The 21,877-nt window shown below is 41.0% G+C and overlaps 1 protein-coding gene across 9 annotated transcripts in view; it reads left to right on the top strand.

Moving 5' to 3' along the window:
• DMD (dystrophin) overlaps nucleotides 1-21,877 on the top strand; it is a 2,119,021-nt gene that overhangs the window by 1,973,010 nt on the left and 124,134 nt on the right. For all 9 annotated transcript variants that reach the window (XM_045089435.1, XM_045089434.1, XM_045089436.1 and 6 more), the window contains one exon: nucleotides 1,450-1,511. In XM_045089435.1, coding sequence (XP_044945370.1) covers nucleotides 1,450-1,511 — 62 coding nt within the window. The remainder of the gene's footprint in view (nucleotides 1-1,449; nucleotides 1,512-21,877) is intronic.

Genomic DNA, 21,877 nt, shown 5'->3' with positions numbered 1-21,877 from the left:
GGATGGTCTTGGAAGGTGTACAGTTTGGGGAATTTCCACCCACTTTGTGACATTTACTGTCGTATTTCACAAACCACAATAAGTATTTCTCCTTTTAACTTGCTTTTTAAACAGGTCATTCACAGGGAGTGTGTTTTCTTTTTGTTTTGTTTTGTTTTTTGGTTTTTTGGTTCTCTACAAAGGCTCTTAGGCTTGGCCAGCAAGGTGGATCCGCGTCTATAGTGTCAGCAACTAGAAAAACTCGCTTTCAGTGGGCGTCAGTTTGGGGGCCACAGAATGACCAAAGGAGCCATGCACTGAGCACCAGAACATGCTGGTCACAGAATCCCAAGTGAGGAGGCCTGCCCCAGATTGTGCAGTCAGTAGGGCTCAGAGCCAGAATCCAGTCCTCACATTGAAACTCTGTGCTGAGGTCGCTTGACATCGTCGCCCTCCCCAAACTCTTCTTTCCGCGTGAGGCATCTGTACTTGGTGTTCACCTTGAAGTGTCCACATGTAAGTGGTTTCTCTTCCCTGCAGCCCCTACCCTTCCCCTGAAGATCAGGAACAGGCTGTGCATATGGCTTCTGTAATACCTGTGTTCAGGGCTGCCTTTTACCCTATCAGAGCCCATCATGTAATCCCTGAAAATGGGAAATACGATGCTATGGGGATTTAATGTAGATGGGCCAAAGTAAGCAAAAGTATATGTGGTTATCTCTTCCGGATTTATTCATGCAACTGAATTAGGAACAAAGGTGTTTTGTTCTTTTTGTGGCCAGAGCTGATAGCTGGCAACTACACTCAGCTGAACTTCAAGAAATGGGAGAGAACTGTGAATGCTTCATTCAGGCCCAAGTAAATATAGGAGAAGGTGGGCCGGTATGTGGAGTACTGGGGGGAAAAAGGCACTTGAGAAGGAAGTCATGGGGAGAGGGGAGGTAGGACAGGCACTGGCTAGACCGTAAGCGAAGTGAAATGCCGTCATTGTGAGTATGAGACCTGGATATGGAGAAGGAAAAATGTCAAGGGTCGTGAAAGCCACTGAGAAGTGAGGTGACTTATTTATTGAATCAATGTCCTGTATCTCTTCGACATGGTTGAGTAACCCTTGTCAGTGTCCCTTCTGAACAGTCTACATTGGACAGGCGAAGAAATACTGGTTTTTGATTATTGATTATATAACCAAGTCATTTTATAACAACAGAAGCACAACTGACTTGTGGGTGCCAAGAAGAAACCAATTCTGGTTCCCAAAGCGTATTCGTGTTGCTTTTCCCTTTAAGGGCGATGGTAGCAGCCTCTCGCTGCTTGTAAGAAACATTCTCAACTGCGTGGACCGAAGTCCTTTGAAGTAACCTTTGAAGTAACGTTGCCGAATGAACTAGAAGCAAACCATACTTTTCTTTCCTCCTTTCCTTCACTACCTATTATAAATTCTAAAGTCTCTCTTTGTATTTTCTGTTTTAGCCACGAGACCCAAACAACTTGCTGGGACCATCCCAAAATGACAGAGCTCTACCAGTCGTTAGGTAAGGACATGGCCACGTTTGCTTCAGGTTAAATGGCAGGTGACCCACAGGATAAAGGGCTCGTAGCATGCACGTTGTTGGTTGTCTAAATCTGTCACGAGATTGTTTAAAGGGTGAACACGACACCTTTCTACCCAAAATTGACAGCTTCCTTTTTCACAGAGGTTCTTTAAAAATAAGTTTTAGAATGTCATTGATTGCTGAAAATTCAATATACCTGAGAGGGCCAAAAGGTCTTTGTAGTTTTCTTTGCTGCATAGAAGGATGGGGAAAAAAAATACTTGCAATTTATGACAATTGTTTTTCCCACCAAGAAAGTAAACTGTTTCAAGTTGTTCTTATCGATTTCTTCCCTGTGAACTCAAGACAGCACTTTTGCCAAACCACAGGTTTAGGAATTTTCTTTTCCAGTGCTTATAATTCCCAAACCCATCAGGTCATCCATGTGAACATTTAAACGATTTCTCTGCTATGTCTTGTCTTGTTTGTGTGAGAGCCTGACAATTTTCTTCCCCCTCACAACTGGGAATTTTTTGAACAGACACACAGCCTCCAAATAAGAAGAAAACATAAGGGGCGCCAGGGTGGCTCAGTTGGTTAAGACTGCCTTTGGCTCAGGTCATGCCCCGCATGATCTGCTCAGCAGGGAGCCTGCTTCCCCCCCTCTCGCTGCCTGCCTCTCTGCCTACTTGTGATTTCTCTCTGTCAAATAAATAAATAAAATCTTTAAAAAAACATAATTCTTTTAATGCTTCATGAAAGTACATTCTGTACCGTTTTAGATCTTTGGAGAGTAATCTGAAATGAATTATCTTGCATAGTAACTAGTTGTTGTTGTTTATGTAATTAAAGAAATAAGTCTTCTGTACTACTAAAATTATTTTTAAAGTCTGCTTCTTTGTGAATGGTTGTATTTGTAGACTAAAATGCATAAGGTGAACTCTTGGGATTTAAATTATGTGACAGGGCCCATGGGAATCAGGGTGATCAGACCAATTTTGTGCATGTGTGAGCACACGTGTGTGTGTGTGTGTGTGTGTGTGTGTGTGTGTGTGGCTATTGTTGACTTGCTGTAATGAGTTCTCGTTGGTTAATGAATTGAAATTACAGCGATGGGGTAGGAGACATTATATATTTGTTTATTTTTTTAAGATTTTATTTATTTGACAGAGATCACAAGTAGGCAGAGAGGCAGGCAGAGAGGGGGGGGGGAGCAGGCTCCCTGTGGAGCAGGGGTAGGAGACATTAATCAAAAAATTGTTTTCTCAGACTTTTTCTAATTATGCATGAGATTACTTCCTTATAGAAAATCCAAAAAATACAAATAAAAAGCTGAAAAACAAAAGATGTCACTTGTAATTCTGGCCAGATATATACATTATATTTCAATTAATGCTATATCATTTTAGTTTAGCAGTATCTATGTACGTATGTATAGGGTGTGTGTGTGTGTGTATGCATTGCACATATGTACACAACACTTTTAAAAATTTTAAGAAAATTGGCATCAGCTACTCTTTAAGTGTTATATTTTCAGTTCTTACAGGATATTTCTGGCTTACAGTGCTGCACTGTTGAGACCACAGGTGGAAAACTTAAATGCTCATATTTTGGCAAATTGAGAGAGACCGGAGGCCTCATCTGAAGTAGGCAGCAGTTTTGCAGGGCAAGCAGGCCGTCCTAGACCAGTGCTCTCAGGACTTGTCATTTTTCAAAAGAAATGAGAAGTCTGTCAATCAAGAGCTAATTTGAACTCGTCTGTGGGCCTCCTGATTATAACCTCAGGTTTACACCCATTCAGGCCACTTGTAATGTTTTATCTCTAATCAGAGTGACTTGTAGTTATAATATTTGAACTTACTTTTGCTTAAAAATCTTTATTATAAAATTAATAATTCAGGTTTTTTGAAGTTTAAAAATATAGGCAAGCTAATAGACAAAAAAGAAGAAAAGGCAAATCTCTGTAACCCACCTCTTAGAGTTCACTAATACTTAAAAATTTAGTAGGTAGCTTCAAAAATTTCTTTCTGTATATACATTTTTACAAAAGTTGGATGGTTCTGTTTTATAATCAACTTTTTTTCACCTAAAGGTAATGTACCAAGGCCGCATTTCCATTTCATTACATTGTATTCTCTACTGGTTTGCTTTTAATTGCTCTGTAATGAGAAACCACAAACGTGGTTGACAAAAAGCTAATTATGAACTATCAATGAGTAGATGTTTGTACCTTCAGTAGGAATTAAATACACCTTTTATCATCATATTTCTGAAGTTTTCTCAATAATTCAAATGTGGTGGTACACTCCAGGCTGGTAATCTGGCAGGATTTCTGACCTTGGGCAGGTCACCTGACTTTGGGTGATAATAGAATTCCACAGTTGCAGGGGGATTGAGAACTCATTTATTTACAAGCTTTTTCTTTGATGAAGTCAACTTTACTGATATGAGTCACTTATCGTAAAATGCAGCCACTTTAAAATAAGTGGTCACCGGGGCACCTGGGTGCCTCAATGGGTTAAAGCCTCTGCCTTCAGCTCAGGTCATGATCTCAGGGTCCTGGGATCGAGTCCCACATCGGGCTCTCTGCTCAGCAGGGATCCTGCTTCCTTTCCTCTCTATCTCTCTGCCTGCCTCTCTGCCTACTTGTGATCTCTCTCTGTCAAATAAATAAATAAAATCTTTAAAAAAAAAAAAAAGAAAGAAATTAACTGGTGTTGAGGGGCGCCTAGGTGGCTCAATCATGAAGCGTCTGCCTTTGGCTCAGGTCATGATCTCAGGGTCCTAGGATCAAGTCCTGCATCTGGCTACCCGCTCAGTGAGAAGCTGGCTTCTCCCTCTCCAGCTCCCCCTGCTTCAGTTCCCCTCTCACTGTCTCTCTCTGTCATAATAATAATAATAATAATAATATTTTTTTAAAAAAAGAAATTAACTGTTGAAATTTGTCTTAAGACTTTCAGAACTAAAATTACCAGTGTTTGTGTTACAGTCAGATGTTAATAGGCTAATTTTTATCCAAACAGAGACTCATTCAAGAACATCTTCTGAGTGTTGAGAGTGCACTGTGTGTACTGTGCATTGAACATGTATGCAACCATTGTGGGCTGTGGAAGATACCAATGTCCATATTTCACAGGGCAGTGAAGTCAGGTGCAAAGAAACCATTTATCAGGGCCACACAGCTCTCTGGGGCTACACTGGGATTTGCTCAGGGTTCTCTATTAGCATTTTCACTCATCTCATTGATTTTTATTAACTCAGTTAAAGCATGCCCATGTGGGTTACTGTGCACCTGCTACAAATATGTATGAATTGATGGTTTCACCCGTAGATAGAGAGTGACTTGAGTAGTATTTCTGGGACAAACCGTTGCATTTCTACAGATGGTACAGTGGGTTCCTAGACAGTAGGCACCCTTCCTTCCAGTGTTGGGAATGGTGGAGTTGGTTACATGTGGTGGAGTTTGTTACATTCTATAACCCTGAGATGACCTACAAGATTAAGTGTTATTTCTGCCCTCACCCACCCCTTCCAGTGTTTCGAAGTTGAAATCCAAGTGTAACATACTAAAAAGAAACGTTTCATTTCTTTTTGATTTTTGTATATTGGCTTATCTTTTTTAGTCACAAGATAGCTCTTTAGGTCCGAGTTGCTACTTTGAGCTCTAGAATAAGTGTTGGAAGCAGTCATCTGCACGCAGTTTATGAAAGGTACCATGAAAACAAAACTGCCGCGTGGTTGGGTATGTTCAGTGTTTTAGACGATATCGGTCTAAAGTAAAGTAGTACCTCACCGCGGCGCCTGGGTGGCTCAGTCGGTGAACCATCTGCCTTGGCTCATGTCATGATCCTGGGGTCCTGGGATGGAGCCCTGCATCGGGCTTCCTGCTCAGTGGGGAGCCTGCTTCCACCTCTGCCTCTGCCCCTCCCTGTGGCAGCTATAGTGATTCACAATATGCAGGAAACAGGACACATTTCCTAAATGTGCCACTTCTAAGAAGACTTCCATTCTCGAATTGGCCCAGATCCCCAGCCAGTCTGATAAAGGCACGTTTGTTACCGTCCCTTGTCCCTAGAACATTTAGGTGTTCTCCCTGCGCCTTCTCCCTGAGCTCTGGGCACCGTGCTGTTAGAGCCTGAAAGCATTTTGGTTGGACTGAAAAAGTAGCATTTGAGCACTGATTGATGGAAGGATAGGATGTTACTTCAGATGGTAATATTTGCATTCTCTAGTTAATAGAATGTTAGGTAGTTTTCTTCGCAATTTTCTACAATGAATGGATATTACTTACAATTAGATGTTTAGCATAACCCTAACCCTACAGCTGTAACTGATTCACTAGTGAGAACCCATGACAGAAAAACAGCGATAGCCACACACATAAAACCTCCCTCACACATCACACATACATGTATAGGATTGATGTTTAAGTACCCCGATTCTGTCGGCTTTGTCAGGTACCTTTTAATACCAGGAGTTCGCCTCACGTGTTTCAGTTTCTAAGTACGTTCTTCCACCAAAAAAAAAAAAAAAAAAGCAGACCTAAAGATTTTTAGTGATAGAGGAGACATGCCCACCTTTTTTGTTTAAAAAAAAAAAGGAAGAGATTTAATTTCAAATGATTCTTAACAGATCTAAAACAGCTTTCTGAAGTGAGCTCTTATCAAATGTTAAAAATATTTGTGTTTTCCTCTTTTTAGGCTGCGTTCTCGTTCAAAAAATTCTAAGTTCTGAGGGCAAATATTGTCGGAGTTCCACACTAACACACAGCGGGGCATCATAAAGAAATAATGTAAATGTTCACAGTGATGACCTGACAGTCATTAGGAATTTGAGGATTGGAAGGTCTCCAGAAAATTTTTTATGCAACATTAACAGTTTGGCAAAAGTGTGGTCTTGTTTTCCCAAGGAGGAAATCAATAAGAACAACCTGAAAACAGTTTTCTTTCAGATTTTTCTCTGACTGGCCAGTGTGGTGGGGGTGAGGGGTAGGTCTATAAAAAACCCACAAAGTTTTCTGTATCTATTTTTATATGGGCCTTAGTATTCTTATCTTTATAATGAGAGTATGGGACCAAAATGTCTATGAATTTTGTTTATTTTTCTCTTACTTTGGGCTGAGGTAGAACAAGTTGTTTCTAGAACTTGCTGTGATCATAATTTTTCAAGAAGCACCTTTGGCTGACTCTGCAGACAGATGTATTTCTAAAAGTTGAATCATTCCTATTTTTAAAACTGTGCATTCTAGAAAACAAACATCAGGGAGAATATCCTGCCACCCATCCGTGTCTTACAAACAGAATGAGGCAAGCTATTACCAAGTACGGATGCTCTTGAGATATTTCCCTCAAGACCCGTTGGGCCATCCATTTGTTGTTCAAAAGGCACGTTCTTCATCATTTCTTAGAAGCAATAATATGGCCGATAAGCGAGGTGAATTTCAGGTTTTAAGCGAGGTGAATTTCAGGTTTCCTTTGGCGTCTTTACAAACACAATGGAAAGATCATTGTCCCATTAGGTTATCCTGGAAATTCAAAAACCTGTAAATCTTTAAGTCTCTAAAAAGCATTTACAAAATCAGTAGCTGTTAGATAGTGATGTGCTCTGGAAATTATTTTGAAATACTAATACAGGACTGATTTATGTGAAGTGCCATTAAATGATAAAAAGCCAGTCATTTTTCTCACAATTTATATCTGGGTTCTTAAGTTCGTCACTAAAATGTTTAAGTAAATATTTTTTTAAAAGCCCCCACCCCCACAATATGTACTGCTCAAAAATTCTCCAAGAAGGTATTTCTTAGTCTGTACTACTGGGGATCTCTTAATTATAAATACAGGAAAATCCTGTAGTCCTCTCCATGGTTCCCTTGCGAGCTACGTGTGGGTAAAAATAAGATAATATGTAAAGAGAATGAATTGTGCAGCTTGAGGAGGTGAACTGAGTATTTTTTTAAGGATTTTTATTTTATATATTTGACAGAAAGCAAGAAAGGGAACAGAAGCAGGACTGGGAGAGGGGGAAGCAGGCGTCCCACTGAGCAGGAAGTCAGATGCAGGGCCTGATCTCAGGACCCAGGGTCGCGGCCTGAGCAGAAAGCAGACACTTAACGACTGAGCCACCCAGGCGCCCCTGAACTGAGTATTTCTTTCTTTCTTTTTATTTTTTTAAATTTAATTTTATTTATTTTTTTAAAAGATTTTATTTATTTAACAGACAGAGATCACAAGTAGGTAGAGAAGCAGGCAGAGAGAGAGGGGGAAGCAGGCTCCCCGCTAAGCAGAGAGCCCGATGTGGGGCTCGATCCCAGGACCCTGAGATCATGACCTGAGCTGAAGGCAGAGGCTTAACCCACTGAGCCACCCAGGCACCCCTAAAAAGATTTTATTTATCCAACAGAAATCACAGGTAAGCTGAGAGGCAGGCAGAGAGAGAGGAAGGGAAGCAGGCTCCCCACCGAGCAGAGAGCCCAATGTGGGGCTCCATCCTAGGACCCTGGGACCACGACCCGAGCCGAAAGCAGAGGCTTCAACCCATTGAGCCACCCAGGTGCCCCTGAACTATTTCAAACCATTTGCTCAAATCCAGATGCCCCATATGATCTGATGTCATATATTCCAGTTTCCTTTTTTCTGCATCGAAGCCCCGTTAACCATGAGGGTTTCATTGAGGAGGATTGGTTCTCATCCTTTCGTGCAGTTCTGGCATTTTTTACAAGGATCTCGACCTCTTACCCATTTCCAAGTTCTGCAATCTCTTCTCCAGCATAATGCCCACCTAAAGGATATGAAACCTGTCAGTTTTGAAAAAAAAAATGGATGTATGAACGTTTTAGGAAGTGGTCCTAAAAACTTTCATGATTTGAAGACAGTCTGTCATCAACATGTGGCCCTTAGCCTGGGATCTGTTGCCTGAGGAGATCTTTGTGATGTTAAAATGAGGGCTTCGGTTTGTGGTGCCTTGAGTCTGAGGCTGGTGCGATTCTTCTGCAGTACAAGTAAAGAGGACTAGGTAAGTCCCAGTTAAGTCAAGAATCTAAGAGCTTCTTCAAGATACATGAATAGCATATTAATAAATGAGCACAACTGACTGATAGAGTTAGGAACACGCCGTAGGAGTCCTGTACATCTTTGCTCTGTTGGTCCAAGAGGAGGGAATATCATTGAGGTTTGCCAGCTCTCCCTCTCTGTTGATAGGCTTTCTGCATTGCATTAAGCGTTCCCTCCAGAGGATGCTCTGCTGTTAGGAGCTACGGGATTCTGAATGACTATGAATTCCTTTTGCATCAGGAGCTTGTCCTAATGCTTTTCTCAGCATATTATGTAAACCGTTCTCAACTAGGCTACTCAATATTTAGCATACTCTCTTCTCTGTCTCTTATCTCCAGGTTCTTAAGTATGAAGACTTTCTGTCTTTTGATGTTCTACCATAATGCCGTGAACTGGAAAGAATATCTCAATTCAGATTCCGGCTTAGGTGTGAACGTGGGCTAATCCTTTGCTTTTTCTTGGTCTTAGATTTCTGTCTTGGTGGGTTGAGCAGTGAATCTTTCATCTCTAAATGTCTGATTTAAATTGAAATCCTGTACAGAATATGACTTGGTCTCATGAAGGTGATGCTCATCTCTCCAGTTTCTCTTGGTCACCCCCAACCTGGAAGATGGAAATAACAGGATAATCATGTTACTGATCATTGTACTTTCGTTTGCATAGCACTTTACACTGTGCAAAGTTTTCAGAAATAACTGTCTAATCCTTACACAGCTGTAAATTGGTCTGTAGCTGGCACATGACCTGAATTTTTTATTAATTTCAGTGTCACATCATCTATCCTGCCATCCCCTTGAGTATACTTCCTGTGTTTGATTTGGAAAAAAAATGCTACCATATCAGGGGATGGGGGCAGCTGTTTCCTTTTTTCTTTTTGGACTGGAGCATGTTGAGGCACAAGACCTGCTTTGACTTAGTCATACTGACATATGGGTAGAAGATAAGGAACTAAGTCCAGAGCACACATTTTATGGCTCCTAGTTTGCTATTCTCAAAGGAATATCCATTACTCCTAGCTTGATTTATAAAACTGCTTTATCAGCATAATTAAGCTATGGAATCTCAAGTGACATTCTTTATTCCCTAGCTGACAAAGTTAGCAGCGGAGATTTACTCAGATTTGCAAAATAGAAGACATTAAGGCTGTTATAAATGTTCTTCCTTTACTTCTACTAGCCTGCTTATAAAAGGAGAAAGAGAAATAATCTCTTCTCTTAATGTCGGTTACAATCAATTGATTTTCCCCATTTGCAAAATGGAAATGTAATTTTCAAATCAAAATTGATGGCACTTTAATGGAATAGTCTTTTATAATATTTTTTCTTGTTCAAATAACTTGATTTAAAGCTTCTAATTGAAGAACATAAATAAATAGATACTTCCGATCTGCATTTTTCCGAAGCTGATTTCGGAAGGAAACTCAAAAAGAGTCCCTCTCAGACTGGTTTACAATTTAAAAGAGCTGCCAAATTGTAGTTTAGTTGATCTAAATAAGAGGAGCATTAAGGTTACACCTGCAGCTCTGAGAAAAGTGCTGGATGTGTACAATTTTATGTAGCTGGGTCTGCAGAAGACGATTTTTGCACACGAAGTAAAGGCATCTTATTCAGACACTTCCAATATTTCTTTTTTAAGCACACAAGTCTGATTACCTCTGTACGGCTCTCGGGAGCTGCAATTTTGCTGGAAAGAGATTTGGAACAGTCAGAACACTCACATAAAATAGATAGTGAGTTTTTAACGTCTGTACCCTCTACGGTAGTAATAAAATGACCTAAAAATATTCTGAAAGACTGTCTTATGACATAGTGGATGAATCATTCGCTTATTTATGAATTGGTGAGTTTCTGTGAGAATGTTTCAGAATTTGCCCCTCCACTGTCTTGATCAATTGAAGCTTACGTAACTGGGGTATACATTATACTTGAGTGTGTATGTGTGTGTGTGCAAGCATGCACATGTGTTGCACGCCTATGTTTATTTAGGTATGTATTCTTTATCAAGTGTCCGTTTTGACAGGAAGGTGACTTGGTTATATGTTTTGCTTTTCAGTTCTGTGAAGGGGCTGTCCGTTTTAGAGCAGTGCTTCTCAAACCGGTGAAGGGCAGTTACTTGGTTTTTGGGTTTTGTTTAAACGTATATTACGTCAGAGACTTGTAGGTGCTCCTGCTGACCCACGGCACGTAACTCACCTGCGCAGGTTCCGCAACACTCGATCTGGTCTGTGCTCTGTTCCATGAGATAAACCCGTGGACGTGCACTTGGACGTCATGGCAACGTCAGGTGGCTTCAGAAGCTGCTTAACGTACTGAGCCTCCATATCTGTGAAGAACCGTAATTTGCATAGCATTGTGCTAGAGTACTTAATTTTTGAAAGTAGAAATGTCAGATCAAGTGACCTTCGGTGTGTGTTGGGGATGGGGGACTAGTCAATTGACGCCAAATAAGAATACCTAAAAAATTGTATTTGTGGGATTGTAGAGTTTGCCAGTTGAGTCAGATTCAAGCAGAGGAAGGATATACCTACTTTCCCTGTTTCATAGGCCTTCTTAGCAATTATTTTGGAGGCTGAAGTAATAAAACCACCCTGTTGCAGGAAAGGTTTTATGTGTTAAGTAGCAGGGCTCCTGCTGCCTAGTTTATGCCTCCCCCACCCATATAATTAAATACAGTGTGCAGAATGTGATAATTTTCAAATACATGTTTGTTTGTATCCAGAATAGAAAATGGAGTATGTGTGCTCCTTACATTATGTGATAAATTCCACGGGGAACTGATTGATTATACTGTGACCTTTCTCTCGTCCTTTTCTGAGTTCAGGTTGGGGAGGTAATGTGATGTGGACCCAGAGTTCGTTGACTTTGAGACATGGAGTTGAATTCTGCCTCTGCCACCAGTTCTCTCTGGCTGAAGACAAAGGCAGTCACAATTTGGAAATGCAACTTCCTGATTGATTAAGTGGTTAGGATGATACTTTCCTTGGAGGGTGTTGTGAGGCTTAGCGATAATGTATGTAAAATGACAAAATGGCTGACATGGTAACTGCTCAAGGAATTATAATTGCTATTAATGATGATGATAATTATGATCCACTGTTTGTTATTCTCAGTGTTATTTTCATATTCTGTGTCCCTTCTTTTCCAAAAGATCCCTTGGGATTCCTGGAGTGCCTGACTGGCTCAGTTGGTAGAATGCATGACTCTTAATCTTGGGCTTGTGTGTCCAAGCCCCACATTGGGTATAGAGATTACCCCCCTCCAAAAAAAATTGAAAAAATTGCAGGGCACCTGGTTGGCTCAGGCAGTGGAACATGTGACTCTTGATCTGGGGGTTGTGAGTTTGAGCCCCATGTTGAGTGTAAAGACTACTTTTAAGAAAAATCTTTAAAACAAAACCCCAAAATGGGGCACCTGGGTGGCTCAGTGCGTTAAAGCCTCTGCCTTCGGCTCCGGTCATGATCCCAGGGTCCTGGGATCAAGCCCCGCATCTGGCTCTCTGCTCTGCAGAGAGCCTGCTTCCTCCCCTCTCTCTCTCTGTCTGCCTCTCTGCCTACTTGTGATCTCTGTCAAATAAATCTTTAAAAAAATAAATAAAACCCCCAAAGCAAGAAAATTTCTTGGGTTCCTGAGTTCAGATAACGAGGGACCCCCAGGTTTAGGTTTTCGAACCTGACACAAAAGGAACCACTTAATTTTTCTAAAGAGGTTTACCTCTTAACCAAGGTACCAAGGTTCACCTGATCACAGGGTATCCCAGCTTTGGCAAATGTAAACTTAATTTAATTTGAAGTACAAATTAGATTGACACATTTTCTACCATTTTCCTTATCTTCTTCCCACTTCTAAAATAATAGACACTATAACCTTTAACCAGAAATGCAAATGACCTTTAACCAGAAATGCAAATGACTCCTAATAACTTATATATGTGTGTGACTTTATAGCTCTCATCCTGCCTTTGTCTTGAAGACCTTCAAAGTTTGAACTGCAGAATCAAATACATGTTGTAAAACTACCTCGGTAGAGAAACATGTCCAATAACTCATAAGTAAGGAGAAAGCCTGTAAAATAATGTGACACACTAGGAAAGATGCCTTGACGTTATGTAGTAAAGGCCTGACAAATGGTGGTGACAAATTACAGTGGAGAGAGGGGGCAATGGAGTGGCTCTACAGGTAAGGAGGGATGACACCGTAAAAAGTTGTATATGACATGTTGAGGATTTCAATGCTAAGATTTTTAATTTGGGTGATTGATCAATCCAGGTCTAGCGAGAAAATAGAAACCACTCTCGTTATTTGAGGCGGGGACTTACTTCATGTGGTGACTTGGTTACCCGCTGATGGAAAGATGAAGAGGACTGCCAGCAAGGAGCCCTCTGCTCTACCCGGGCAGGAAGGTGGCAAGAGGTGGTATCACCAGAGCCCCAGAAGCCAAGGCTCTTTGGGGCCGGAGCTTGACCCAGTGGCCAGTTGGGACCCCTGAGGGGAGGGGCTGACGAGAGGGAGCTGGAGCCTGGAAGGAGACAACAGCCACTTCCAGAACTTTTGCTGAAGGCAGAGAAAGGGAGAGAAGTAACCTGACCTTTCCTTTCCTCCTGCCCTCTGGTCTTCTACCAGTACCTCACAGTTGCCCAGACTTCTCTGAAAGCTGTTGGTGAGGGAACAGGCAAATGCCATTCTCTGTCTAAAGACCAGAGTGGGGAAAGGTCAGAGCCTGGATTCGAGGACCAACACGCGAATGACTGTGAGGCTGAGAAAGATCCAGAGCCTTAAAAGCTTTCCTAGGACTTTGTAATTCTGAAGGAAGTTTAGGCACTAGAAGGGCACACTAGCTTCAAAGGAAATGGGCCTAAAAACAGTGAAAGAGGATGTGGCAAGAAAAAGTAGTGCACTGAAGTCCAGACAGTGAGAATAAGCTTATTTGATTATAGTACTTGAATTGTCGATAGTTGTTCATGCTGCAGGCTCTCAAAGCAAACTCATGAATTGCTTTAAAGCCAGAACTGTCTTCCTCATCTTTGTCATCCGTGCAGGGCACACGATAGCCTCAGAATAAACTAACGTTCATTGAACGAAACAGTAGAGCATGGGAGAGTGATTTTTGGTGGGGAAGAAGATGGAAAGATACAGACGATGTTTTCCAGAAGCACATTATTAAACTGGCAAGAGGAAACTCTCTGGAGAGCAAGAGTTTCTCCCAGAAAATAGAAGATAAATCCTCATAGTAATACAAATATAGAATATCAATGAAGTTATTGTTTTTTTTTAAAGGTACTGGTTTTATTTTTTATTGGCAATTTGATATCTTCGCAAAACCAGGTGAACTGCCCCTCTGGAATTCATCTTGTCCTTGTAGGACTCCAGTTGATAATCAAGGCTATAAAACCCTAGGAAGAAAGTGTCAATGTGGATCTAGAATTTTAATAACCAGGAAAGGAACCCGGGAATACAATTTGATATGCTGGTAGTCTCATTTATTCATGGGTTCCTTGACTGAATAAACATTTAAGAGAGTGCCAAGCGTCATAAATCCTAAAGTTGAGAACAACAGGGTAAGAATATTGAGGAAGACAAGGCTATTGAAGGTTTGAAAAATTTTTTAAAATCTCATTTTTGGAACATTAAGTCACATATGTACACGCCAGAAGTTTTGGAAGATGAAGTTTATGTGTAAAAAGAAAATAAAAAATACCTCAGATCTCAGCAGCCAGAAATAACCACTACTGACATCTTAGAGAATTGCTTCTAGTCCTTTTTTCTGTGCATTTTTGTATGGTTGTTTGAGTTAATACCTGTTTGCATTGTTGTTTATTTATCAAATATTGTGAGTTTTCTCTTTGCAATGCTTCAGGGTGGTATTTTTACCGAGTTCCACTTTCTTAAAAATTAATTCCCATTTTTTAGGAATTAGTTTGTGATAAAGGAAACTCACATTCATGTCAAATTTATGAAAACAAATCCTGAAGATGCTGGAGACATACTGCCAACAGGTTTCTGAGAAGAAAGCATGGACAACTATCATGATGCCTTTACTCCAACAAGTTACTTATGTCTTAGAAATGTTAAAGAATAAAGTCAGTGTGGTCCAGAATAGGCAGACACTAAGCAGAAGGCTGAGAAGTAAATTTTATCCACCAATAAATCTAGTTTATAAATGTAAATGAACATTTTTCTACTGCAAATACTTTACAGATAACATTTCTTGTACCAAATATTTATGGTCTCAAGGTGACAAGGCAACTGTCCTTGGAAATTTTCAGTATTACAGGAAAATCTTTGCCCTCTTAGCAGATAAGTTGAGACAGAAGCACCATTTTATGATGAGTTTCTGTAGGTTTTAATTTTTATAATAACTGATACGTAAAGATTCACTTACCTTTAACTTACCAGTCTGGAAAGAGAATGAGGAGCATAACACTTTTATCTTCTGAAACCATTTGTGGCTACAATTACCACGTTCTGCTCAAGGTTCTTTCTACACCATCAATTAAGGCTTGTAGCCTCTTGCTTCATACACATTTTCTGACCAAGATGCAATTAAAGAGTGAAGAGCTAATAATTTTTTCCACAGTTGTTTCCAGTTTTTTTCACTGCTGTAAAGTCAGTCTGTGAGGAGCATCTCTGTATAAAGCCTGTGTATATTTGATTCACAGCAGTGTAATCATGGAGTCAAAGGGTACTCGGGGTTTTTAGGTTTCTTGGTATGTTTCACCTGAAGATCTCTCAAAGATAGTCTGATTTACGCTCTTACTACAAAAAAGCGCCCACCTGACCATGTCTTTGCCAGTGTGGAGCTTGATTTTTACTTTGGTTATTGTAATAGGGATGATAAAACCATCTTATTGTGGGCGCCTGGGTGGCTCAGTGCGTTAAGCCACTGCCTTCGGCTCAGGTCACGATCTCAGGGGCCTGGGATTGAGTCCCATATCGTCCCATATCGGGCTCTCTGCTCAGCAGGGAGCCTGCTTCCCTCCCTCTCTCTCTCTCTCTGCCTGCCTCTCTCTCCGTCTTCTTGTGATCTCTCTCTGTCAAATAAATAAATAAAATTTTAAAAAACCCATCTTATTGTTATTATTCATATATCTTTGATTCTTAGTGATCATGTACATTTTCTTTAAATGTTCACTGAGCAGTTCTCCTCTTGCGAATAATGTAAAAGCAAAAGCAATTTAGGCAAACCAGACTCTTCCATACTTTCTGTTGTAATGCAAGCATCTCTTCATTGTGTCAAGGGACTCCTGGTAATGAGACCCTGATCTCATCAGTTCACTTTTTGAATTACGCCTTAGCTTTCTATTCAAGCTAAACAAGCCTTATCCCTCCATCCATCATCTGTGGGCCTGTTACCCACCCATTATGTTCGATTTTCTTAGTCTCCGTGCCAACTCCAGTTTCTTCTCATTTTTTAAAGATTTTATTTATTTATTTGACAAACAGAGATCACAAGTAGGCAGAGAGACAGGCAGAGAGAGAGGGGGAAGCAAGTTCCCTGCTCAGCAGAAGGCAGAGGCTTAACCCACTGAACCACCCCCGTGCCCCCATATTTTTAAATAGATGGCAGAGCCCTGAACTCCCTTTCTCTAAAGAAAGGACTAATTGGTTATGGGTAGAGGAAGGAAGTGGCTTCCTGCCTCTTGAGAAAGGGAAGGTCATTCATGCCATAGGTCTGGATGGTTTACTTTTGTAGTCTTCTGCGAGGCGTTCTTTTCCCCATAAATATAAAATACTTAGAATATTCCAAATCCTACTTTGAATAGTAAGATACAGAGAAACAGAAGGCCTGATCTCTGTCTGTCTGAGCAACAGAAGGTCTGATCTCATCTCCCAGGCTGGTGTGAACCAGGGCGCGCAGTGGATCTTAGGATGAGATAGAAGTCCTTGCCTATGAGGGAGGGGCACCTGGCTGGCTCATTCGAAAGAGCCCAGGACTCTTGACCTCTGGGGTTATGAGTTTGAGGTCCCTGTTGGGGAGTGGAGAGCAATTACATTTTTAAAAAAGTTTTAAAAAAAATGTCCTGGCCTGTGAGGGTGAGGGGCATGGCACGAGCTCTCCTTGTAGCTTATGGGGGACTGCTGAAGTTATTTTAAGTCGTTTCTGTCTTTGAAACTCAAGTGGCAACCATGTTGTCATCTCTTGTTGCTGATATAAGAGTTTATTAATGTCAACATACACCCTTTTTTTTTTAAAGATTTAATTTATTTATTTGATAGAGAGAGACACAGCGAGAGAGGGAACACAAGCAGTGGGAGAGGGAGAAGCAGGCTTCCCACCAAGCCGGAAGCTCAATGCGCGGCTTGATTCCAGGACCCCAGGATCATGACCTGAGCCCAAGGCAGACGCTTAAAGACTTGAGCCACCCAGGCGCCCCACCCATTTTGTTTTTTTAAGGGCGAATTTAAATGTCTCAAGTTGGAACGACTGAAGGTTTACATTGAACCTTGCATGCTCTCTCTCTGTCTCTGTCTCTTTCTCTCTCATGCACGCGCGCACACGCACCTGGCTTATATTGCTGAGTATCTTTCTACTTGTGCATGGATTCAGGAAAGCATATGTCAGCTTCACAGATTACCTTGCTCTCTTCTTCAGGCTATAACATTGACATCCATGAAATAAAAATGACATTAATAAATGCTGTAAGACTATACTAACTTACATAACATCAAGGTCAAATACATGCTATCTTATGTAGGTAGACAGCAGTATTGATTAGAATCAGTGTGGAAGGCTATTTGGAGAGTAGAACAAAACCATTGTTCTAAGGAAGGAATTTTATAAGACTTAGGTAAATTAAAATGTAGGCTAGGATATTTCTAGATAGGGTAGCAGCATAAACAAAGGTCCAATTGAGAGAAAGACTGCTTGTTTGAGGTTCAGTGGGGACATTGTTCTGTGAGAATGTACTCCAGTTTTTGAAGAAAAACCTGATATAATGCTATTGAATTAAAGGCATCTTAAGTGCCTTAAATTACAGAATGAGAAATTGAAATTTCATTTGATTGGCAATGGGAAGACATTGGTGAATCTTCTGGAAAGAGAGATGATGAAGTCTGTGTTGTGCTTTGAAGAATAAGAATTTGATGGGATGAATTAAGGATGTTTGGAGAGGGGAGAGAGCAGTTCCTTTGTTTTACTTTGTGGCAGTTGAGATGATGAGGGGCTTAAGATAGCGGTAAGGGAAGTTTTCTCCTCAAGGTAGAATTGCCTGAGAGTAGTGACAGATTGGATAGGTTTTTGTTTTTTTAAGATTTTATTTATTTATTTGAGAGACAGAGATCACAAGTAGGCAGAGAAGCAGGCAGAGAGAGAGGAGGAAGCAGGCTCCCCGCTGAGCAGAGAGCCCGATGCGGGACTCGGTCCCAGGACTCGATCCCAGGACTCTGGGATCATGACCTGAGCCGAAGGCAGAGGCTTCAACCCACTGAGCCACCCAGGTGCCCCCAGATTGGATAGGTTTTAAAGAAAAGACTTACAGGACGCCTTCTAGGTTTTCAGCTTTGATGGTACAGAGAAGGGCAATACCATTGAACAAAAAGGAAATTACAAATTGATTTGAGCAATGGGAAGTAGGTATGAATTGTATTGATTTGTGTACTTATAGATTTATTTATGTAGTTCCTCTTTTTGCAAAAGTTTATTTGGGGTAGCTCTTATAAATGTATGAACTTCATAGCAGAAGCATATCTTTCTCAATCTTCTCAAAAGCCCTGTGAAGTATGTTACTATCTCCATTGCGCAGATGAGGCTCAGAGAAAATAGAGAAAATAGGTAATTTGCTCACATAGCGTGGCTAAGATTTAAATGTACTTTAAATGCCTCAACTACGGTTTAGCCGGTTTAGCCGCTGAGTTAAACTTGGTTCCTGGAAAGTGACAGTGGCATTTTGAAGAGGAAGTACCCTGAAGGCATTTGTAGAGGGGAAGAAAAGAAGTGTTTGAGAATTATCACCATGAGAAAAACAAGATTGTTTGTATTTTCATTGCACTTTATGTATGAGATATTGGGGGCAGGGTGAGAGCCCTTCTTTGTACTGAGCAAGTATATATCCTGCAAGCTTTTACGAGACAGTCGCTCATGGAGTCCTGCCCACAGCCCTGGAAACTGCAGCTGTTACTGTGAAGGAAGTGAAGTTTGAAGGAGTTAAGGTGACTTGTCCGAGCATGCTGGGAGACTGTGGCATGGTTGGGAAGAGTGGCTTTAGTCTCCCTCAGATTGGAATTGGAATCCGTAAGCCTTTTCTATGTTTTCTAGTCTGTAAGGTGGGAAGAAAATGGTAACGTCGGAGGTGGAGGTATGAGGTGAGAATGCGTGTATTTATTGCTAACGTAGAGTAAGCAGCCCCGAAGTGAGAGCCGTTCTTTACTGTTCTGTTACTGCAAAGCCATAGCTAGAACCCATCAAGGTTTCTTCTTCAACCATGATACATTGGAATTCTGCCGACCGACAGTGGAGGACACTGAGAATTTGGAAGACATCACAGCGACGTGTGGGAAAGAAGATACATACATAGATGACTGATAGATAAATAGAACACTGTCTTTTTAAAAAAAAATTAATTAAGGGAGCTGGCTTCCTTCCTCTCTCTCTGCCTGCCTCTCTGCCTACTTGTGATCTCTCTCTGTCAAATAAATAAAAATAAAAATCTTAAAAAAAAAATTAATTACACATAAGACTTAAAAAAGTGAAGTAGGACAAGAGGAGAGTATGGAAAGTAGGTGTTCCTCTTAGCCCTGGTAACAGTCCCCCAATTTCACTCTGCAGGGGCAGTTGATAATATAGTTCCTGTGTTTCTGTCTGTAGGTGTTTTATGCATATGCAAGCAAACATACATATAAATATGCTGGGTTTTTTACACACCAATACTTCTGTTCTGTTCTCTCATCTTTTTTTTTTTTCTTAAGTAAGCTCTAGGACCAATGTGGGGCTTGAACTCACAACCCCTGAGATCAAGAGTCAGCCAGGCACCCTGGGTAATGATCTTTTATAAAATTAAGCTAAGACTTCTTTGTTTGATAGAGTAACAGATCTTGGATGAATATTTGCTGTTTGGAGAATTACATTAGTATTTTTATGTGCCAGACACCCAGAAGTAAATGGAAGAAGTTTTGGGGCTCAGTGAGTCGAGCATGTGTCTCTTGATCTTGGGGTAGTAAGAGTAGGAGCCCATGTTGGGCATAGGGTTTATGTCAAAGAAAAAAAAGATTAAGAAGTTTAAAATCAGCAGCTAGTGACCTATAAGTCAACCATTCAGAACTTTATAATTGTTACTTTGTTCTCAGGATTTATAAATGAAACAAAAAAAAGTTACTTAAGTGGAGAGATGAAGATTATCACGAAAAATAAGATGAACAATTTTATATGTTGATACATTCAGGGGAGTGTCTGGGACTCGGCTTCTTAGTTCATAGTTTGGACTCGGCTTTAACAGAAATGTTCACATTCTCACTTCCTGACTTATTCTTTTTTTTTTTAAGATTTTATTTATTCATTTGACAGAGATAGATCACAAGTAGGCAGAGAGGCAGGCAGAGAGAGAAAGAGAGGGAAACAGGCTCCCTGCTGAGCAGAGAGCCCGATATGGGGCTCGATCCCAGGACCCTGAGATCATGACCTGAGCCAAAGGCAGCGGCTTAACCCATTGAGCCACCCAGGCGCCCCACTTCCTGACTTACTCTTACAACACAACCCCCTTTGAACATTCAGGGCTTTCTGTGTCACGGTGGTTTAGAGGGAAGGATCAGAACCTTGAAAACTTGAGGAGATCCCAAAGTCTAGAAACTACTCTTCATAGGGGGGAAATTAGACTTTGTTTGCTTCTGGGAAAATTTGTTTTCCAGATTTAATATGAATGTCAAGTACTTGGCTACAGTTAAAGAAATCCACGGTCTCTGGTCAAGTTGGAAGCAAAGTGGGAGCTCTTAAGCGTGAAGAGTAGTGTGGAAGTCCCACTTGGAAGGAGCCTTTGTATTTTGCTTCTGGCTCTGTCAGGGAAGGGACACCGCTGTAGGGGTGTTGAGTGTTCTTACCACAATAAACTAAAATACAGAGTAAAAAAAGGTACAGGAATACGCAAGAAAAAAACGATTCTGGTTTCTGTGACAATTTTTGGCATTTCTCTGTTGAAGAGTTCCTCAGCTACTCTACTATTTCAGCCACAACACCCCTTCTTCTCTCCAGGGAAGAAAAACAGAGAAAAAGGCTTGGTTTCTGGTCTTTGTTTTTCTTCTAGCTGACAAGAGAACCCAGGACAAATTACAAAGAACTTTCTAGTCCCTAGCTTTACTCACTTGGAAAGTGAAGATTTAAGAAAGGGGGATTTCCCCTTCTGAGATGCTACAATATCCTTTCCTTATTTGACAGAAATTATGGGGGGGGTTGTTATCTCTCAAAGAAGTTTGTAGAGATAAATGAAAGCTACCTCCAAAGAATTTAATTCTTGGTTGCCCAGTAACCATTAAATCCCTCAGTCAGGCAAGAACCACATTCTTGCCTTGAGACAAGATTTAGCCCTTTCTGAACTTACCCTCGGGCTGTGTTGTAGAAGTTTATCTCTAAGTTAGTTGCTTACAACTTGGAATAAAATGTGTTCTAAATGGTGCTTAGGTCCCCAAGTCACAGAAGCTTATTTAACTCTTGGGGTTCCTGATGGATTGTGTGGCCTGAGTAGAATGTAACTCCAGGTTTCTCTGGAACAACGTGCTTTTGGGATAGAGACTGTATTGTTGGGCTTGACTCCGCTACTCTCTAAGCTTCTCTGGATAAAAAGAACTGAATGTTTATATTGTAAGAGGGGTCTAATGCCCTTCTTGGTCACTCCACCTTCCGTCCAGCCTGTATAGCTTCCCTGTCTTCGGTCCTCATGTTCCTTGGTGCAGTATTCTGTGATGGGTCCGCTTCCCTAATCCAGTCCCCACTCTCTGACCCCTACCGAGAGTCGTGGTCCTCCTGAGGATACCACCATCACCCTCATAGTGACGAGGATTCCAGACAACCAGGACAAGGAAATACCCATATCTTCTACAGCAGAGGAGTCTGGGAGACCATCAAGGGCTTTGAGTGTCGATAGATTATACCTTGAATCCAGGCTCTGGGATGCAGTCTTAGGGAAGTTACTAGACACAAGATGGGTCACACAGAATTCAGGCTGGTGTGGGGACTCAGTGGCATCAGATGCATACAGCCTTATTCCCTGAGCACTCAGTCAATGCTGGCACTCCTCCTGTCTTCCCCTTAGACTCTAGGGGGAATAATAATTGGACACAAAAAGGGCTGAAGTACAAGTCATCTACATTTGAGGTTAAAAAAAAAAAAAAGCTGT

This window comes from Mustela putorius, unplaced genomic scaffold, assembly GCF_011764305.1.
Source record: "Mustela putorius furo isolate JIRA1106 unplaced genomic scaffold, ASM1176430v1.1 tig00003836_pilon_pilon_pilon, whole genome shotgun sequence".
NCBI classification, from domain to species: Eukaryota; Metazoa; Chordata; class Mammalia; order Carnivora; family Mustelidae; genus Mustela; species Mustela putorius.
The sequence above is the reverse complement of the archived record's forward strand: the minus strand, read 5'-3'. Positions and strand labels throughout refer to the sequence as shown.